Source organism: Maylandia zebra, linkage group LG10, assembly GCF_041146795.1.
Source record: "Maylandia zebra isolate NMK-2024a linkage group LG10, Mzebra_GT3a, whole genome shotgun sequence".
In the NCBI taxonomy this organism is placed as follows: domain Eukaryota; kingdom Metazoa; phylum Chordata; class Actinopteri; order Cichliformes; family Cichlidae; genus Maylandia; species Maylandia zebra.
Genome location: NC_135176.1, coordinates 24,534,524 through 24,547,737, shown reverse-complemented (window position 1 = coordinate 24,547,737; position 13,214 = coordinate 24,534,524). Strand labels below are relative to the sequence as shown.

The following is a 13,214-nucleotide window of genomic DNA, read 5'->3' as shown; positions in this document are numbered from 1 at the left end:
AGGACATTTAACTACCAAATGAATTTTCTGTGAATTTAAAATGAAAAAATACGTCCGTCTTTGAGATGTTAACATTTGTGACATGACCTGTAAAAAATGCTTATATTTCCCAGCAGAGCTTAGCATTAGGATTAGTGTTTATAAATCTTTTTGAGTATTAGCCTTGTATATATTACAGTTGTGAGTTGATAATCATCATTCACATGGCATGGCTGCGCCTTACTATGCATTTGAAGTCACAGTGCTAAAACAGCCATGCTCCACCTGATTGTTATAAGATTAAAATGAAATAAACTCTTCTGAAACAATATCAGTATCTGTTCTCCAAGTTAACATCAGATGAGCCAGCACAGATTTGAATGCTCGGTTATAGAATGGTCGCTAGGACACCGCAGCTGTCACCACTCATCACCATCTGTCAGTGCTTATAACAGCGAAGATGATGAAAACCCTGTGAGGATTTAGGATCCAGCCAATTAAAAGAGTATTAACTGTGACAATGAAGAATAATCGCCTAGTTATGCTTTCCACAAATCCAAGTTTATCCAGATTTTACAAACACACAATCACGTATCCAGAAATTTACAACTGGTGAAGACAAAGCTCTCACACTGTTACTTCACTTTCACATTTCTGCCTACAATTATTATATACAAGTTTCAAAACAAACATAACTGGTAATAACTCTTAAGTATGCAAAAGAGATGTGCAAACTGACCAAATAAAATTAAGTATGTGTGGTAAAAAAAATAACAAAATAATTGTAAAACTTTATTATCTCATGTGAAATTTTAGAAAACAGTTTAGCACGTACCCATGCAAGCCAACAGCCCAGTGATGGCTTGAACATCAGCCCCAGCAAAGATATCCGACAGAGAATTCACCACAGGGAGACACAACGTGTGCACGCGGATCCTCCTCTCTCCTGTAAGGGACCATTCATGTTATTTAAACATATTTTAGTTCTACCCATTTATTGCATATAAAAATGTGTAAATAATAACATCTGCTTTTCATGCGATAAAATTACACTAAGTAGTTCCATCTTATATAATAATAATATTCATAAGTCACTATTTGCATGGATGTTTTTTTTTCCATTTATCAACACTATTCTGCAAAAAGATAAGGAACCCAACAGGCTCGTCTAAGTGAGCATGTGCGTACCTTTGCTGGAGGTGTAAAGCAGCGCAGCCTGGAAAGAGACAACCTGCATGTCATCAAGGTTTTCCTCGATGGACATCTGAACTGCGAAGCCGGCGTCTGGGTTGACGTTGGGGAGGGACAACAGATCTGTGGAGCGCACAAAGAAGTTTCCGTGGAACGTGTGGATGGACAGACCTGCATAGGAACAGAGAGAAATAAAAATCAATTAAACTGGACTGCATTATCTTAAAAGGTAGCAAAAAACAGAAACCATGAATGAGTCCAAATGTGTTTTCCTCTCTATAATGACTCAGAGTTTAAGCTTTTATGTCCAATTTCCATGATGAGCAAATATAGGGCTACAAAGACCTTGGTGTTAGCAACAGTAAGCATATACTACTAATACTTTTACCAATAAATCAAACATGTAAAGAGAAACTTGAAACCATATTTGGGAATTTATCGCTGTAAGGAAAAGTTTTGAACCAATTACCAGGATTTCTAAAAATGATTTTTGAGTGAAAATCAAAACTATTTGTATTATTATTACTATTACAAGTGTGTTTATCTAATTGTGCCTTGGATGATGATGAATAGACCACATTTTATGCCAAATCAGTGCAGAGTTGCTAATTCCAAAGTTTATAAACAACATCATGCAACGGTAACCTTCACTTCTATTCAACACTCAATCATCTTTAGCTCTTTTGTGCCCACAGACCTTTGGTGCAGCGTATCCTCATGACAGCCTCAAAGCCAATTTTCCTGGTTAAATATCTCTTCAGATCCTTCTGGAAGCGCTCAACCTGAGCTGGGTTATGCTGGTGGTGGTAGGATGGGTAGTAGTAAACGCTCCCTGCTGAATATCTGGATATGCATCCTGCAATAAAGAGAGAACACACAGAAATGGAGAGAAAAAGCTTTAAAGTTTTGAAAAAAACAGACTGGTTAAGAATTTCTATCAATTTCCATCTCGTTAGGGAAGAAATAAAATCTGATAGCATCGATTCTGTAATCAGATTTCCTCCCATTAACAACAAATATTTTTGTGCTTAACGTTTTTACCACTCAAGAGTTTTAAAATCTAGGAATATGAGGGGATTTTTAAGCAAGAGGTTAACATGATAAAAACAATAAAAGATCCACTGCATCCATCTTTTCCCTCCATTGTCCCCCTCCAGTCCATTGAGGTGAGATTTACCAAGAGATGCCAGGTCACAGTACTGAGCACTGAGCAGGAACAGGTCTACAGCCACCTGCTGGCTGGAACAGTCCAGAGCCAGCTTCTTGTAGAAGTCTGTCGCCGGCGCTAAGTGCTGGATATCCTGAAAGGAATGCACATCAGATAGCGCCATGAACATAAAGTGTAAATGTAAAGCAACAACTCAAAAGTCGTCCAAAGTAAAACAAATTTTTACAGTTTGTGGAAAAGCTGACATTTTTTAATCCTGATTTAACCCTCTGGTTTAAGATCACCAAAATCAAATAACTCTAAACATAAAAAGGTAAATCTTCTCTCTCTCTCAGTCTCTGAAAAGTTAGTTTTTCTACAATAAATCTGATCTTATTCCAAAAAAAAATGATTTTATTTTGCATTTACTAGAAAAGTTTAAAACTAGCTGTCAAACATTCGTCATGTCCATTTTTGTTCTATGACTGACTTGAAACACTAGTCATTAAGACTTACTTTGTTTAATATAGTTATGGCAACTGGTGTCTACATATAACACAATGGTTATATTTAAATCCCGCTGTATACCATTCAGCACACTTCTCTCATTACCTTGGCAGATGCCCGCTGGTTGGGGTCCTCTCTCGACTGCAGTGCCCCAACACCGAGGTTAGGCAGCTGCGTTTGAAACACTGACATGCGCCCTCCAGTGGGGGACAACAACTTAAAGGCTGCTTGCAGAGCTGAACCCAGGGCGGACTGCGTCTCCATCGTCTTCTCAAATAAATTTGGCAGGCTCTTCAACAGATCCTGCACAAGCTGAAAGGCAAATGGGTGGACATGAGTCATATTTTTATGACGTGTTATCGCTATTAATCAGAGAAAACGGATATGAATATAAAGCAGCAATCAATTTTACTTCCTACATAATGTAAACACATAGTAAACTGTTACACTGAATCTCAGTTTCAGAATACAGTCATTTATAAATTAAACAACACAGGACTTTAACAAAATGTGCATATCTGACCTCTTTGCTTTCATTGAGGTTTACTAGAAGGCTGTCTGGTGTTGGTAAAAAGATATCTGTAGAGAACAAAACGTATTTATTTAAACAAATATAACAGTAGGTAATGACAACCATAAATCAAACAGGCGAACAACCATAAAGTGGTTTCATTAAGAAATAAGAGTCACTGCATGTATTGCAACAGTTTTTACAAAGTTTCGCTTAAAATAAAGGCGAAAAAACATAAATGTACTAATTTACCAACATGGCATTCATGTTTAGTGAGCCAGTAAGTCTGTGACCTTATATGTTTGCTGGTTCTCGATTCCTGCAGCAAGTGGGCACACAGCTGATGTCAAGTTACTGTGATAATGAAAGTGTGGCCTTTGCCGTCAGCTGCGTCTCACCTTCTATGTCAGACACGATTAGCATCTGAGGCTGGGAAAGTCCTTCCTGGAGGTTGTAGAAGTGGATGGTGCTGTCAAAGGTGATGAAGCCTACCTTAGTCCGTGAGTCTCCAGGAAGTCTAGGACACATAAACACACACTTCAGTAAAGCTTGCCCTTATGTGTCAGGGATAACCTATTTTCATCGAAGTTAGCAAAGACCCAAATTAAGATCCTTCCATTAAGATATTATGTTGGATCGTGTTACTGCACATTACAGAAAATAACCATCTGTTGATCAAATATGTAGACAGGTGGTCAGAGTCAGCCTGCCAGGGGGTCCAGTTTGTCCTATATAAAAGGGATCAACCTTCATGTGCAAATATTAACTGTACATGTTTAATATGAGTATCGTCCACCAGAACAGTGTATGACAGAAAATAAGGTACACTATGTTGCCAAAATTATTCGCTCGTGTACCTTCACATGCATATGAACTTGGGTGACATTTTATTCTAATCTATAGGTTTTCATATGATGTCAACCCACCCTTTGCAGCTATAACAACTCTTAAACTCTTCTGGGAAGGCTTTCTTTACGGTTTAGCAGTGTATTTATGGGAACTTTTGATCATTCTTCCATTCCATTAAGCTCTCTACAAACTGTTCTTGAGCTAATCTAAAGTTCAAATAAAGTTTGGAGATTTGTAGCGAATGACTGGAGAAAGTCGGCGACCTCTGTGCACTATAAGCCTCATTGTTGCACAGGTGGGATCCTATCACAGTACCATGCTGGAATTCATGGAACTCCTGAGAGCGACCCATTTTTTCACAAATGTTTGTAGAAGCAGGCTGCATGCCTAAATGCTTGATGTTATACTAAATACGGAAAATTACTGTTTAAAAGGCTATTTTGTCAAAAGGACTCTAATGAATCAAAATTAAAGGTTGTACATACGAATTGATGTTGTCCAGCAGTGACTGACAGAACACATTTAGGTAGCCTGTCTCCACTGCATTGTGGGAAACGTCCAGAACGAAGAGGTAAACAGCAGGCTGGGGTGGCCTCAGCTGAACAAAATCAGAGCAAACACAAGCTAGTTAAAGCAGGGTTAATAAAAAGAGACAAAATTACTATCATGTACACAGAAGACTGCACAATTTCCAACCCTCAGAATTTAATTTAGCAGGTTAAAATAGCAAGTTAAAAGCTTAAAGTAACCACTAACTGACTTTGCCCTGAGACAGAGTCCTGGAAAGTATTTTCCCTGCAGAAGGCTACACCTCTCCCACCATCTTTGAAATCTCCCTCAGCTTTCAGATCATAATTCTTCAATTTTACATCACTCTGAAAATGCCAGTTTTATAATAGCATGGATTTAACTGGTGACAGATGCAATGTTAAACACCTACCATGTATTCTGAAGGAGCAATGAACTCAATGGTGGCATTCTGGACCTCAGGTCTTTTGTGTGGTTCTCCATATGATCTGCTGACAGGGTTGTACATGAACTCCTCTGGAACTACACACAAACACACAAAACTTCCAGTGAGATTTTAGTACTGAGTCAGATCTTCTACCTGAGGTGAAAACACATATAAACTAACAAAATCTTCTTTCCAAAGTAGGTGACATTATTCTCTCTTTGTACTTAATCTGTGGGTGGAAAAAAAACCCCTCCTGTTACTTACCATCATTAACCCGATAGCAAAGGTTGCACTTCCACCTTCTCTGGTCCAGGAAAGAGACAAAGGGATTGATGTAGGTTCTGCAGAACCGACACCTAACAATCGTGCTGGATGTCACAACAGGAAGCTGCTGTATTTATAAAAGCAGATGAGAAACAACTTCTGTGAGATGAGAGCCTCAAGGCAAACATTATCTGGTATGCAGCTTATTTCAATAAAGACGTTTCTTGTTGCTGTCCAAGCTGTGAAATGTCTCTGGAATTTGTGTCCTCAATTAACAGGGAAACATAAACGTAGTCACTGTGATAGATTTTGCCCAGGGGTGTATTAAGTCAAACCCTACTGGGAAATAAACAGCTGTTAGGAAGACACTGTTTAACCAATACAAATTTGATGCAGCTCATGCATCTTTTTAAAGATAATATAGCTGTTATATGTTGGTGTTATATGAGGATGAAACGTTTAAAAATGGCTCTGGGAATGCCTCATTTTTAAAAGCACCACTAATGAGATTAGACAATTAGCTCCTGTAACATATATATGATTTCTGTGGGGAATTCATTTAATGAACTATAAGTCACAGGCATATGTTTAAGGAAGAAGCCAGAGGAATGAGGCACCTATTCCAGAAAGACACAGAACAAACTCATTCACTCTGAGTTAAGCATGTGTGTGCCACTAAGTAAAGAGGAAAGTCTGTTCCACTGAAGGGAGACATTACCGCACTTTTATCATTCAAACCAGACATGCAGCAGTTAAAGCAGCAGAAAGAGTCAATATCCTAACGCTACATTTTATTCAATGCAATCCTCTTATTTATAATTTAGTCTTTTGTCAATGTGTGATAAGTGCCAATTGCCAGGTTTGACCCAGTGATAATGATGACATAAAACTGCATGGAAGCGTTTAAGATCAAGACAAATTCTTATCCACTTCAAATGAGAGAAAAACAGACAAAAACAGAAGTTAATACATGCAACCTATATTCATAAACAGTCTATAAATATTCTCACCATATGACATAGCTATGACAGCGATATATGGAGAGAAATTTGTCTTAAAGTGTTAGTGCGTGAAATGATTAATACATGTGCAAATGCATAATACTGCAACCCCTGCATTCATGTAAATAACCAAAATAAGTCACTGCTTCGAAAGACATTTGAATGCTGGGAGAAAACGGAGACATCTGAGCTTTGGGTGTAACCCAGTATCGTTTCACATAGAGCAGACCTTTTTTCTAAACAGACAGAAATACCTCGCCACCCTCTGTCTAAAAGCCATTAACCTACACCTCTAATTGTTGATACATGATAATGACTACACACATTTGTGACTAAATTGTCTCCTATGTGTCACCAATATTATGTGTATAACTACTTAAATGTGAGGACAGAAATCAGTGCTGTCTCCTCACACTCAGGATTGATCATAAAAGTGGTAATGATAGTAAACATAGGCCCCGGGTAACAAATCTCCAGCTGGGATTGTGGTGATGTGTATGACATGTAATTAATGTTCTCTGCTTTGAAATAAACGAAAGATAGACTCAGCACTTGTTGCTGAAAACCTGCTGGCTTGCAGCTGAGGTTCACAGTGGAAGCTGTTGGAGTAACTGACCCAGTTAAACTGACTGACAACTTAGAATGAACATTCAATAATAAATTGACACGTTACCGAGAGGTCTTTGAATGGGTGAAGCAGCAAGCCCAGTGGCATCTTGGCTTTATTGAGCAGAGACTGGGTCTGAGGGATGCTGGTCAGTGTAGAGCGAAAAACTCTGGAAGCACACAGAGTGGCAAATTCAGCGTTTAGGCTGTGTGCACTTAACACGAAACAGTGATATGATTGATGTCCCACTTTAAACAAAGCATTTCTTAACCATTTATAATTTTGAGTTTAAAAACATAAAAACTAAACAGAGATCATTTACAGTATTACTAGCTGTATGAGATAAAAACAATCAATTCAATGAAAGACAAATGCAACAACACGGAAAATTAGTTCATTATGACTCACTCTGGGCTGCAGTTGAGTTTCTGCAGGTCCTGGGTGAGGCAGGGAGTCGGGGCAGGGACTGGAGCCGGTGGCAGCAGGTTCCTCTCTTGCAGGAGGTTGACCACTCTCAGGGCCTCTGGGGTGCTGGACTGGAGGCTCATGGCTGCTAATGATGGGCTTAGCTGAGCTGGCCCCGGGCCACCAGGTGGCTGAAACAAAAAAAACAAACAAACAAACAAACAAAAAATACATTAAGCCTGATAGTCTAATAATATTTACTTGACACAATAAATGTGAGAATTTTGAAGTCCACACGTGTTCAAGTGCTTTTTCCTAAATTCGTATCTTGAAATAAAATTAATTTAAAATTGATTTAAATATTGGTTGCAAACTGTTCCCTCACAAGCCCTTTACTATAATTCACCTAAGTTTGTTTAGCCATTCCAGTTCTATAACCAGTTCAACCCTATGCAACAGTGAAAAAAGCAACCCAGTGTTGGTTATTCTCCTTTCCATATAACCAGCACGTGTTTTGCATTCATGTGCAAGTCAATGAAAAATCGAATAAACAAACTGTGTATGCAAAGTCATAACAACCATCTGCCTCTCTTCATTGGCAGTGAGGCGGTGGAGAGGGTGAGCAGTTTTAAATTCTTGGGGGTAACTGTGACCGAGGACCTGTCCTGGGGCAACCATATCACCTTAGTTGCACGGAAGGCCCAACAGCGCCTCTACTACCTGAGGAGACTACGGAGCGCACACATTCCCAGACCTCTGATGTTGAACTTCTATAACTGTGCCATCAGCAGCGTCCTGACGCATGGATTTCTAGTGTGGTTCCCCAGCTGCACCAAGGCCGACCAGCAAGCACTCCAGCGGGTGGTGAAAGAAGCTGGCAGAATTATTGGAACAATTCTGCCAGAGATCAGTAATATCTTCCCCACTCGCTGTCTGAGGAGGGTGCACAGTATCCTGCGGGACCAACATCACCCTGCGCGCCACCTTTTCCACCTGCTGCCCTCAGGGAGAAGGTACAGGTCTATACAGGCCAGAACATCCAGACTGGCCAACAGCCTGTATCCACAGGCTGTGAGGCTCCTGAATTCTGCCCCCCTCCCCTCTCTGCCCCCCTCTCACGGACAATAACCATATCCAACTTCTTAATAGCACTGAACTGGTTTGCATTGGTGCATCATATCTTTATTCTCTCTTCCCCCCCCCCCTTTCTTAAATAGACAACCATCATATCTCACAGTACAATAATATTGAACAGGTTGCATTGTTGCATTTTGTCATGTTTCTCAGGTCTTTGTCTGAATGTCCTATGAACATTACCTGTCTTGTTCTCATGTTGTTGCTAAGGATTGTCTCATTGCACTGAAGTCACACTGGGTTAAATATTTACACTTGGGTTTTAAGGGGTATTTGTTTGTTTTTTTTACGGGTTGTACGGAAGCCCCAAACGCAATTTCATTGTTCTTTGACAATGACAATAAATAAATACTTGACTTGACTTGAAAGTGTTCTAAAATTATGTGGAACTGGGTTGTGACGTTAGGCTCACCTGCTGATATGGCTGAGGTGCTTGAGTGTAAGGCTGCGTGGCGGCTTGCATCGCAGGGTGGATGGGAGGGGTGGCGTGGGGAGCTGAGGTGTTCTGGTACCCAGGAGGGAGCGAAGGGTAGTGGCCCAAGTGCCGACCGGGTGGTCCAGGCTGAGTCGGGCCAGCTATGGAAGAAACAGTAACATTAAAAACATTTACACTTACAAAGGTTTACATGAGAACTCAAATAGCAGACATCACTAAAAATGGGAAGCTCTGTGGCTGACAGGTACACACAGCAGCAAGGCATATTAGTCACCAACTTAAATAAAACCCAGTGGCAATGTTTCGTGGTAATGAGGATTTGAATGTGTTTTTATAGGCTTAAGCTACTTAATGTTTGTCTACACAAACAATGGCTGTTAGCAGAAGTTGTTTATTGTGGATTTTGTTCTTTTCATGGGATTTGCTGATGATATGAAAAGTATATTACAAATTCCGAGACGCCTGCTGGTATGGAACCAAAGGGAAAAACAGAAAATAAAAGACTGTTCACCAGAGCTGACAGTCGCAGTGGGATTTGTGACAGTTAATATTTAGATATTTGTACTGAAAAGGGAATCCAGTTGGGATTCAAGACGTACATCACACAATTAAAGATTGTACAATAAAATGTAGAAATGCTTCATATTCGTCAAAAAATGCAAGGGCAGGCATTTGCAAAGGCTGCAAATGTGACTGGTGTGTGCACAGAAAACCGCCTTACCCATTTTGTTGTCAAGATGATTATAGCTGTTTGTTGCTTGCGGGCCATTGCCAGCCACAGCTCCTGTTTCAAAGCAAACACAGACATGATATGAATAATTTAAGCGGCACTTTGCCAACCACAAATAACAGGGATGGAACAAAATGAACTACAAAAAGGGTCAAAACAATGACAATACTAATGATGACGCAAATTAAAGAGACACTAAACATGTTTATGGGAAGTATTATTACATTGGTGATTTTAATATTTAGAAGTTGAGCCACATGGAAGACATGGTGAGTCTAGATGACTGAAAAGGTAAAACACACCACCAAGAAATAATTGTTTCCATGGATGCTCAGTTTAGCACTAAAAAGATACAGAGGTACTATGAATGCCATTACAATATCTCTAGATTAGTTTTCATTTTATATCCATTATTCTTTAAGACTATGAGATGAAACCTCTGTATATGCTCAATAGTGCATCCAGAGATACAAGCAAGAACTGTACAGATGAGACAGGACTGGCAGCACAGCACTGACACAACATCTAAGAGCTGAAAACTGATTTTGCCACACCTGGACATTCAATATCTCCCTCCTGGCTGTCGGGCTTAGTGGGGGAAAGAGTGCTGTTAACAACACCCCCACACTGAGCTGGCATGTAGTGGAAGGAGCGGAGGGAGGGAAACAATGGAAGGTGATCAGGAAAAAAAATATATAGAGAGATAATAACACGTTGGCTTATACAAAGGATATGCAGTCATTAAATATCACGATTATCACATCTGTGGGAGTAAAATGTTTAATGATTATTCTAATGTTTCCAAATGTGCTGAAATCTGGGCTCTGTGTTTTAAAAAAAACTTATAAAAAGATTACACATACCATCTGCTTTAGGTGGTGGTGGTGTGGCATTTGCCACTGGAGGACCAGTGGGAAACGATGTGGGTTTCATTGTTGGTGGTGGGCCTGCAGGTGTTGGACCTGTAGGTGGAGGCCCATAAGCAGGCCTGTTTGACTGGCCTTGGTATGTATGGGGCGCCATGGGATTCATTGGTGGAGGTGCCACACCTGTAGAGAAACAAAGACTGTAATTTGTCATGATTTCCTCTATTCAGTGTATAATGAGCTAATTACTTTGCATACAAAATGTGAAAAATTAGAGAGGTTTCTTTGACACGAGAACTGGAAAACTTTAAAATTAAAAGGCTTGAATCAATGACTATGTTTATCTTTTCTTCTCTTTAATAAATGACTAATTAATCAGAAACCAGTGTAGCTTGTTTCTCTGGCACACAGCCGGGACTTTAGCAACATCTTCTATCATCCCTGTGAATCTGCTGACATCATGTTACAGCTTTCAGCTGGTCAGTTATCACTTCTAAAATTATGTCAAGGTTGCAGTCTATGTAAAACAACTCCAACATGCTATCATGTACAAGACATCAGAGTGTACCGCACTAAGCTCCAGGCTGTGGTGACAGCAGCTGGTGGCGCTACTAACCTACAGCAAGTTAACCTCAGAGCACAAATGAATTCATCTGCACTAACACACCAGCTAGTTCAGGACTGTCTGTGCCCAAACAAACACTTCTTGATGAACTTAGTGATGACTGAAGACAGCAAGTATGTTTACTCTTTTACTATGTTAATTATGCAATTTCCTAAGCTTGTATGCCAAGGGTGGGCAACATTTGCTTTCTGTCTTGAAGAAAGAGTCCCGTTTTACCTACTTAAGTTAAACTTAAAAGTTAAAGTTAAACCATCAATTTGCTAGACAGCATTACCTCCTTTACAACAGGTCTGGCCAAGACGAAACAATTTTTGTTTGTTTTGTTGTTTTTTTGCATTAATATGAGACACTCCAAACTAAAACAATCCACCTAAACACTTATTATTTAATTTTTGTAATATTTACTGTTGTAGAGCAGGTGTTTGCAGCAATGAACTAAGAAAATATAAAGGTTCACAGACACAAATTAGGAGCAAATATTTAGTCAGAAGAATGACTAGTGAGAATTTAATCATTTTGTCTATGACTTGGACAGGTATCTGAAACTTTAAAACCGCTGCAGTAGAGACCTGTATCACCAAATTAGAGTGAATTAAGACATCGACAAAGATTACTAAATACATTAAGTTATTAGTAATTATGATGTGTGTCAGAAATGTGTAATTTAGTTTAATGAGAATAACTGCACCATCAAATCATGCCATCGGATGTTAAAAGGATAGATGTTTCAAGATCAGCTAAGAGCTCTAACATGATGTCTTTGTCGCCTCACAGAAAAAGTGGCACACCTTCTGTTAGAACTGGGCTTAGAAGCACTGCAGACCAATTACAGTCTAGTGATTCAGTCACATTCAGTGCTCTTTAATGATTTGGGGGGATTTGTTTAGACTTCTTTTTTAGGGATGCCTGGGGAGGATTTAGACTGTCTGTCAGGCGGATGTATTTGTGTGTGCATGTGCTGTATAGGTTGCACACACAATCAGTGGCTGTATAGGTTTCCATTGATAGCTAGGACCAAATCCAATCCACTGGAATTTTATGCCTGATCATCTCAATTCCTTTTATTAACACTGCAGTGGTTTTCTAACAGTTCACACTGCAAAGCAAAGATTTTGTTCCACACTGTGGGAGATAACACAATAGTTGCACTGATGCTGGAAACCTATGTCCTCCTACTTTTCTTCCCAAAAAAACAACAACAAAAACACAAAAACAAAAAAGGACCTGACCTATATGAAGAAAATCTTAATAACATCCATCCTTAATGAAGTTTTAAAATGTAGTTTGGCAGGTTCATTATGTATATAGACATAAAATGGCTTCAAGTATGCTTTTGCAGACTGGAGCAACTCAACAGAACAAAACCCAATTTCATGATCACAAGCATTTTTTTTTACCACTTAAACTAAATGCCCTTTGTGCCCATACAAAGTTTATTCAAAAACTGATTTATGTAGTAAAAGCATAAATAGACAAAGAACTTTAAAAAAAAAAAACAAAAAAAAAACTTTCCTTTACAGTTTTCAATGTTACAGAAAATGTTTCACTAATAATAATAATAATAATAATAATAATAATAATAATAACAAGAAGAAGAAGATATCAACACATAGTTCTGATGGGGCAAGTTTAAATCAAAGTTGACTGAAAAATTAAAGACTCAAAGCAACCGTTTGACCTCTGCAAGTACTGCACTAAAACAAACAAAAATCTAGGTTAAATTACAGAAATGCTTTGTGAAATCACTTTGCCTCTGTGGTCACATATTACACAACCAATTTATGTCAAGCTAAATCATGTAACAAAGCCACTTCCTGTTACTAAGACTCTTTATGAGTGTTTTTTGTTACCGCTGTGAGCTAACTGAAGGCTACCCTTAACCCTCACAGGAAATTAAAATGTAACCAATAACCTTGAGATACAAATGAGTGCAACTGGTTAATATCAACAGCATTAATTTGTGCATTTTTCATTTTTCATCATTATCACCAGAGGCTGTGCCAAAAA

At 39.0% G+C, this 13,214-nt stretch overlaps 1 protein-coding gene across 3 annotated transcripts in view; it reads right to left on the bottom strand.

Annotated features, from left to right (window-relative positions):
* sec24a (SEC24 homolog A, COPII coat complex component) overlaps nucleotides 1-13,214 on the bottom strand; it is a 32,960-nt gene that overhangs the window by 4,772 nt on the left and 14,974 nt on the right. The window contains exons 3-18 of one of the 3 annotated variants that reach the window (XM_004561765.4): nucleotides 10,580-10,765; nucleotides 10,271-10,348; nucleotides 9,708-9,770; nucleotides 8,963-9,126; nucleotides 7,420-7,607; nucleotides 7,078-7,180; nucleotides 5,404-5,530; nucleotides 5,125-5,234; nucleotides 4,670-4,782; nucleotides 3,734-3,852; nucleotides 3,348-3,403; nucleotides 2,930-3,136; nucleotides 2,348-2,471; nucleotides 1,868-2,026; nucleotides 1,168-1,341; nucleotides 815-925 (exon numbers count right to left, since the gene is read on the bottom strand). In XM_004561765.4, the coding sequence (XP_004561822.3) occupies nucleotides 815-925; nucleotides 1,168-1,341; nucleotides 1,868-2,026; nucleotides 2,348-2,471; nucleotides 2,930-3,136; nucleotides 3,348-3,403; nucleotides 3,734-3,852; nucleotides 4,670-4,782; nucleotides 5,125-5,234; nucleotides 5,404-5,530; nucleotides 7,078-7,180; nucleotides 7,420-7,607; nucleotides 8,963-9,126; nucleotides 9,708-9,770; nucleotides 10,271-10,348; nucleotides 10,580-10,765 (2,082 nt within the window). The remainder of the gene's footprint in view (nucleotides 1-814; nucleotides 926-1,167; nucleotides 1,342-1,867; nucleotides 2,027-2,347; nucleotides 2,472-2,929; nucleotides 3,137-3,347; nucleotides 3,404-3,733; nucleotides 3,853-4,669; nucleotides 4,783-5,124; nucleotides 5,235-5,403; nucleotides 5,531-7,077; nucleotides 7,181-7,419; nucleotides 7,608-8,962; nucleotides 9,127-9,707; nucleotides 9,771-10,270; nucleotides 10,349-10,579; nucleotides 10,766-13,214) is intronic. The other 2 variants (XM_004561766.4, XM_004561767.4) reach the window with 2 other exon arrangements.